This window comes from Trichinella spiralis (assembly GCF_000181795.1).
Source record: "Trichinella spiralis strain ISS 195 chromosome Unknown Scfld9, whole genome shotgun sequence".
NCBI lineage: Eukaryota > Metazoa > Nematoda > Enoplea > Trichinellida > Trichinellidae > Trichinella > Trichinella spiralis.
The window spans coordinates 1-7,041 of record NW_003526948.1 but is presented as its reverse complement, the minus strand read 5'-3'; the positions used below and the strand labels follow the sequence as shown (position 1 = coordinate 7,041).

At 31.7% G+C, this 7,041-nt stretch overlaps 2 protein-coding genes across 2 annotated transcripts; one reads left to right on the top strand and one right to left on the bottom strand.

Annotated features, from left to right (window-relative positions):
* Positions 1 to 519: 519 nt before the first annotated feature.
* Tsp_09379 (putative C2 domain protein) lies at positions 520 to 836 on the top strand (the record flags this gene model as incomplete). The annotated part of the gene is made up of 1 exon (XM_003371107.1): positions 520 to 836. A coding segment is annotated over one exon (317 nt), but the record flags the coding sequence as incomplete, so codon positions are not given.
* Positions 837 to 1,579: 743 nt separating this feature from the next.
* Positions 1,580 to 6,294, bottom strand: Tsp_09380 (putative biotin--protein ligase). The gene is made up of 13 exons (XM_003371106.1): positions 6,183 to 6,294; positions 5,859 to 5,980; positions 5,666 to 5,794; positions 5,340 to 5,491; positions 5,249 to 5,286; positions 5,027 to 5,195; positions 3,254 to 3,926; positions 2,790 to 3,064; positions 2,648 to 2,715; positions 2,436 to 2,593; positions 2,260 to 2,374; positions 1,865 to 2,057; positions 1,580 to 1,772 (listed from the first exon to the last, which is right to left on the bottom strand). Exons 1-13 carry the CDS (start codon positions 6,292 to 6,294, stop codon positions 1,580 to 1,582), a joined length of 2,397 nt encoding a protein of 798 aa, XP_003371154.1.
* Positions 6,295 to 7,041: the final 747 nt, after the last annotated feature.

Sequence of the window (7,041 nt, the reverse complement as noted above, 5' to 3'; positions counted from 1 at the left end):
TGTGTGTGTGTGTGTGTGTGTGTGTGTGTGTGTGTGTGTGTGTGTGTGTGTGTGTGTGTGTGTGTGTGTGTGTGTGTTTGTGTGTTTGTGTGTATTTTAAAGCAAACTTAATCAATATACGACAAAATATTGTCAAACCTTTTGACAAATTTGGTAATAATCAAATGTGATCAATTGTTGTTGTAAGCAGACTGGCTGTAAATTGATGAAAAATTTTAAATTGTCCAACAATTTTCATTTCTATTTTGTAATTTTGCATTTTATGAACATATCATTGCAACGTATTTATTTATTTATTTATTTATTTATTTAGTGGTTGATGATTATATTGTTATTAATCAAGTATAGTTTGATTTTATTTCACTTGGAATTTTTTATGCTCGAATTGTCCGTAATGTATATATAATGTAGAAAAATTGCGGACAAATATTGCAACAACAGTGCATTTAATAATTGAATATTGAAATGCCGAATTATTTATATTTTTAATTATTAGCTCGTGGTGAATTTATTTTTCAGATCCGTATGTCAAGGTTTATTTGTTGTACAATGGGAAAAAGATAGCTAAGAAGAAAACACATGTGAAAAAGAAAACCATCGCCCCGGTTTACAACCAGTCATTTTCATTCGATTTGCCGGATGTGAGTGATTTTAATATTGATAACATCAGTATTGAATTTTTGGTTATGGATTGGGATCGGATTGCTAAAAATGAAGTCATGGGAAGATGCGAGATTGGCTTGCGCGCAGCTACTCACGATGGACGTAGTCACTGGGAAGAAATCTCTGGCAGTCCTGGTAAACAGTTTGCAAAATGGCATCATTTGCAAAAGTGAAATATGATCACATTTTCACCGGAGTTTCGTATTATTTTTTTTTCATTTTTAAACCTAGCTATTCTACATTCGAACCAACTCCATTACTGCATACTTAAAAATATCAGCTTTTCATAAATACGTCATTATATTGTTTGTATTCATTATTTACTACTTTTTCAAGGGACAAATTTGAAATTTCTGCGAATGATTTATTATTAGTTTAAATTGCCATTCTTTTTTTTTAATACACAGCTTCTTCGGTCAGAACGCATTTAGAACAAGGATTATGAAAAAAGATTTAAAACTTCTCTTCAAAATAACTTCAATCTTGAATTACTATTAAAATTAGAAGTTACACTGCTGCATGGTTGTGGTTTGAACTGACTGCCTGCGTGTACTAGGAAAATATTATTTACCATTGGGATTTTTGTAAACAGAAACAGAAATTTTGGTTTCAAGCAAAACCTCTGCTAAACGAAAAGGCAACTTTGCAAAGTAAGAAATGTACACAGCTTGTATTGTGCTTCTTCTGTGCATGCAGTTTACAGTTATAAATTGAATGAAATTTCTTTCCCTGTGATGTGTTCTATTTTTTTCTCTCTTGGCATGTGTTCATTGCAAATACACGTTTTAAACATAATAATTAATTACACTTTCCACAGGATTGGTTTCAGTTTATTCATAATTCATAATCACATCAATTTCTTATCACATCATCATCCTCAGAAAACTATGTGAAGTTGCCTGAATTTTTCACCAAATCAAGATGTATCGGAATTTTCATACTCCATTTTACGACAAATCACGCCCTTCGTCAGATCGAAAGTATTGCCTTCACATTCAACCGAGACTAGACGACCAGTCGGCAAACATTCGACCAACAAATAACCATCTTCATCAAGTCGCATTACTTTACCGTGAGAGTTCATGTCTTTCAAATATACTTTTTGATTCCTGAAATATAGAACAGATTGAAAAGAGAAAACTACTACTACTACTACTACTACTGCAAAATCATCTGCTGCTCTACACGTTCATCAACTTACTCGTGAAGCCAATATTTATGATAAAGATCGCAAATTTCTTGCATGTTCCCTTGTTCAAGCATGAACAACAGTTGCTCAAAGCGAGTCATAACTATTGCAATCACTTGTTCAATAGACAAACGAGGCATGTTCGATTGGATAAGTTCATTCAACGATACTGTTGGATGCTGATTACTGACATTCAATCCACACCCTGAAAATTATTTTATTTTACAACTTTTATTATCATTTTCAAAAATCATCATCATCGATCATTATAATAAATATTGATTTAAAACTTTGTCACCCTACTACACCTCACGGACATAATTTATAGCTTCATTAACGAGTGAAATTGCTGATTATCTGTCTGTACTGGAAAATTGTCACTGCAAACAAACACAAAAAATATATACCAAGATGAAATGTCATCTGAGAATGGATTGAAAACGAATTGACAATGATTCCGCCGAGCTTTACGCCGTCCGAGGTGTACACATCGTTGGGCCATTTGATGCGTAAGTCAGTATTCTGAAAAAGGCCATTTTACAATGTTGTTTACAGTGCAATACAAGCATTAGCAACAGTATACTTCATAACCAGGACGACTTCGAATTCCATCGACAACAGCTAACACAAGCAAATGTTGCAACCACGGAACTTTATGACTTGCCGAAAAGAATGGCTTCTTGAAACCAAAAGAAAACATTGCACATCCAGCAGGAGATACCCATACATGGTTGTTGCGACCTAAAAATAAGCAGAAATTATTAATAAATACAACAAAGTGAAATTAATTTCAACCTCGTCCTTTGAGTTGAACACCAGCTATGATGACAGTTGACATCTCAATATCAGGGTCAGTTGGCATACTAAATTTAAAATATTCAAGGTATAATAACAAATCATATTTAAAAGAATAATACAACTATTGAATTGTACTCACGCACTAATAATATCCATAGTAGAAGTAACCACCGGCACGAACAATACAACTTTCCCCATGTTTTTTGTTTTTAGCTCATTGAAATAAAGATCGGTGTTGAAACCATCGACAGTCGACTTCACTGGTTGAATTATAATAGGAAGATGCTTTTCGGAAGCCGGTTTAAAGTTTCCAGAATTATATTCAGTAGCCGACTTGACAATTGTCAGTGAAAACAAATTCTTGTTCACTTCAGAAAATGCCAAAAATCGCTGACTAAGCTTTTCGTAAATGTTCTGAAATGATCGCATTTACAAATAAAATAACAGTTATGATGTTTCATATCAATTTCATTAAACATGAAGTAAACCTAGAGGTTCAAAATAGTACTGTCCCCCATTACAAGTAATATCATTCAGTAATCACGAATGTTATAATAAAACTGCGAATAATACGTAAAAATGTAATACGAAAAAAGGATTTACTTCACTGATGAATAAAAAACCTTCAGTTAACTTCGGTGTATCTGCAGACGACTTAATTTGCATGTTAAAGCATGCAAAAGCATACTTCAGTGCTTGGGAAAAGTTTCTAATCAGATAACGTTCTTCAAAATTGATCGAAACGAAAAACGCTTTTCCAGCCGAGTAAGAAACGGAAAATCGGAAGAACGCCGCCGGTGGACAGTTCGGTTGCTTGATGTGATCTAGCATGAAGCTTGTCTCTGTATAAGTAACTTCGCCCATTAGGCCAAGAGGATCATTTTTAACGTAAGCAACGCCACTGACTGGATGCATACAAAGAGGCCCGGTGACAATTCCACTACCGAGCAAAAACGAATGCATCACCTCACTGTATTCGGTGTCCACAGTTATCAGAAACCCACCTTTGTTGACATACGAGCACAGTAATCGCCAGTCGCTGGCAATCAATAAACCACTATTACACACAATCACACATTTCGTATTTTCAAAAATTGAAGAATCTTTCAAAACAGGGTCGACAAAGTGATAAAATGCGTACACATCTGTTGGAATAACAGCTTTCGTTGCTACAGAAATGCACTGAAGAACTTCATCAGAAACGCCAGAAGATATCAACAAAATATTGGGAGCTTTGGCAAAGGTATTCATTATTTTTCTAGCCGATAAGTAAAACCTGAAAAAATTACGAGCTTTCATCAAAACGAACGCTTCAAAGCAAAATCAAAAACAGCCACTTGAAGTTACTCTGGAACAAATAACTAAAAAATCGTTTGTAAAATGATTATAACCAATTAACTTTCCTAAAATAAAAGAATAATTAAATAAACAATAAAATTTAATAACACAAGAAAACACTACTCGTTCACAGAACTAAAACAACGGCAACACTACTTGCACTCTACATACACTACATCTACGGTATTTTGTTAATGATAAACAAGAGTAAATTTTTATCACGATAAAAAATGCTTGAATAAACAACAATAAATACTTGAATAAAAATATGAAATAAAAAGTTTATCATTTTAAATACATTTTTATAATTTATAAAATTCAATAATATACATCTAGCAATGACAAAGCGTTTATTTTACTTGTTAAACTGAACACTTTACTGACTGTAATGATTTTTTTCAAGAACAATTACTTTTATATAAATTATATAAATATACCTAAAAGTTTTCTTTTTGTAAATAATAACGATTACATTTAGCCCAATGTGTTTGTTGAAGAAAAAAATTCTTTTCTATTTAAACTTGAATTACACTTTGCTATTTGATTACGGTACTGAAAATAGTTAACTTTGAAGTGTGGAGAAATTTAAATTTCTTTTCGTTTAATAAATTGCTTTTTATGTGTGAATATTAAAAACGTAACGTGAAAAAATTACTCTTAGAATTAAAACCACATCGAAAACAAATCTAGGAATTTTTTTTATTCATTTTATTCAGTACACTTTATATTGCGTTTTTAATTTGAAATATTTTCTGCAACACCAATATCTTCTATTTTGTAATAAAATCATCTTACAAAACGACATCAAACATAGAGATAAATTGGACAAGCATAAATTTTTGATACTTCAACCAACAAGAAACTGTGTGTGTACCTTAGATATTACAATATGATATGCCATTTGCAGAGTACATTGATAATTTTAAGAAAAATGCTTGTATAAAAAAAGTAGAGAAGTGCTGGTTTTCAAGCACAGCGTCATGTTAAAATGAAAATTTAATACGGTTCATGCAGCTACAGCTGTACAATTAAACTAACAAATTAATTTTACTATCTTCGTTCAACATGTGCGAATGCAGGTCGGTGAGCTTTCTACGCAAAACATTTAAGCCCATTAGTACAATATTCTCCGGCTTCAATGAACCACATGATTCAACTGTAAACCAAAATTTCTTCGGTTCTTCGAGCAAATTAACTGGTGCTTGATCTTAAAAAAATACAATTATATAACTGTAACTAACAAAATATAATCAAATTAACCTAATTCGTCGTCCAGTTCAGTGTATTCACTTTTCGGCCTAAATACGTGTAGAGTATATTGTAAATCAATAACTGCAAATAAAACGCAAACCATTCTCGTGGAATTGGATAAGTTGTATGACGATGAGCATTATCTGGATCGTATTCAAAACCAACACCAGCAGTTGGATTCCATTTCGCGTGCTCTTTGCCAATTCCTTTCCGAGCAACACATGTCACTATTAATTCTTGACCGTCTCGTAGCTTAGCTATTACAATATCTTTAACAAACCGAAATGCTGACAACATATATCAGCAATTAAAATATTAAAAAAAATACCGTCTGAATCTGCACCATATTCACTAGTTTTAGCATAAACTCCGCATGCCTGTAACTTTTTGATTAAAAACAATGTACTGTGAGCCTCACAAATTTACCGGTACGACACGTGAATCCTGTGACTTCAGATCTGCACTTGTGGCAAAATCTCCATTGTGGGTGAAACATTTCTTGTCTATATTAAGATGAATAGCACATTCATTACAACCTCCCATACAAGGACAATCCTTAAAATAATATTTTTGGTGCAACCTCTACAAAATTAACAGTGGCAAGAAGTCACCGATATACCCGAGAATAACGTAAGCGCTCGACAACGTTGTCTGAAGTCAGCGGTATTAAGCCAATACGATGGGCAATAAATTCATCGCAAAACACTGATGTATTCGAATGAATTGTAACAGTATCAATAGCTGAAATACAATTGTTTACGAACTAGGCAACTGCACAACTTCTAACCATCTTATTTTCACTAAAACAGCTATTTGGTTTTATTACCTATAGATGGTACTTCGGCTATAAATATTCTTCGGAGAGCATTAGCAAAACTAAAATACATAAATTGATACAAATTTCATACAAATGGATTTTGAAGTAAGACATGCCTCAAATTACAGTTCTTTAACACAAATCGAAATATGTCATCATTCAAATATAATATTTCAACACCAAAAGTAATTGGTTTATCCTTCTCTGCCCATTCTTTGCCATCCGTTTCAAGGGGCATGTCTATCAAGTATATATAACTTTCTAAAAGAATACCTAAAAAATCACAAAGGCAAATTTCAGAAATTTTAATCTAATCTTCAACAAATGAAATAATAATCATCAATCTATAGAAAGAAATTTAATAATAATTTCATAAAATATCATTATTAACATAATATATTAATATTATCAAATCAATAGGTTTATTTTACATTATCTTTCAATATAAACAAATTTCACCAGCTACCAGAAACAACAAACAATTCCTACTGATCTACATCAAAACAAAGAAGGTACTGTAGATAAATGCAGGAACAATTAAATATTAAGAAAAATTATCAATGAATTAAATGCACGTATTGTTTAGATATTTTGACTTTACTTTAAAATTTACGTAACTACACATTTAATTTTTTTAAGTATTTAAATTTAACCTAAAAAGACTATATTTCAAAACTTTTATTTATGCATCTCAATCAAATATGTTTCTTTCAGTTTCTTCATGAATTTTATAATCTTTAAAATCACATTTAATGTGCAGAAGATTGATTTGCAAATTTCATTTCTCAAATAAAAAATTAAAGTTGAATTTACTTATTAAAAAATATATTTCTTTTCAAAGCACGCTAGAACAGTCATTGTTAAGTAGTAATGATGTTGGGATTAAATTGGAGGGTCTAATGCTGAATAAAGACAATAAATACTGAACAAAAATCTACGTTTAAACAATTTTTTCCACAATTATTAACCTCATTATGGAATTTAA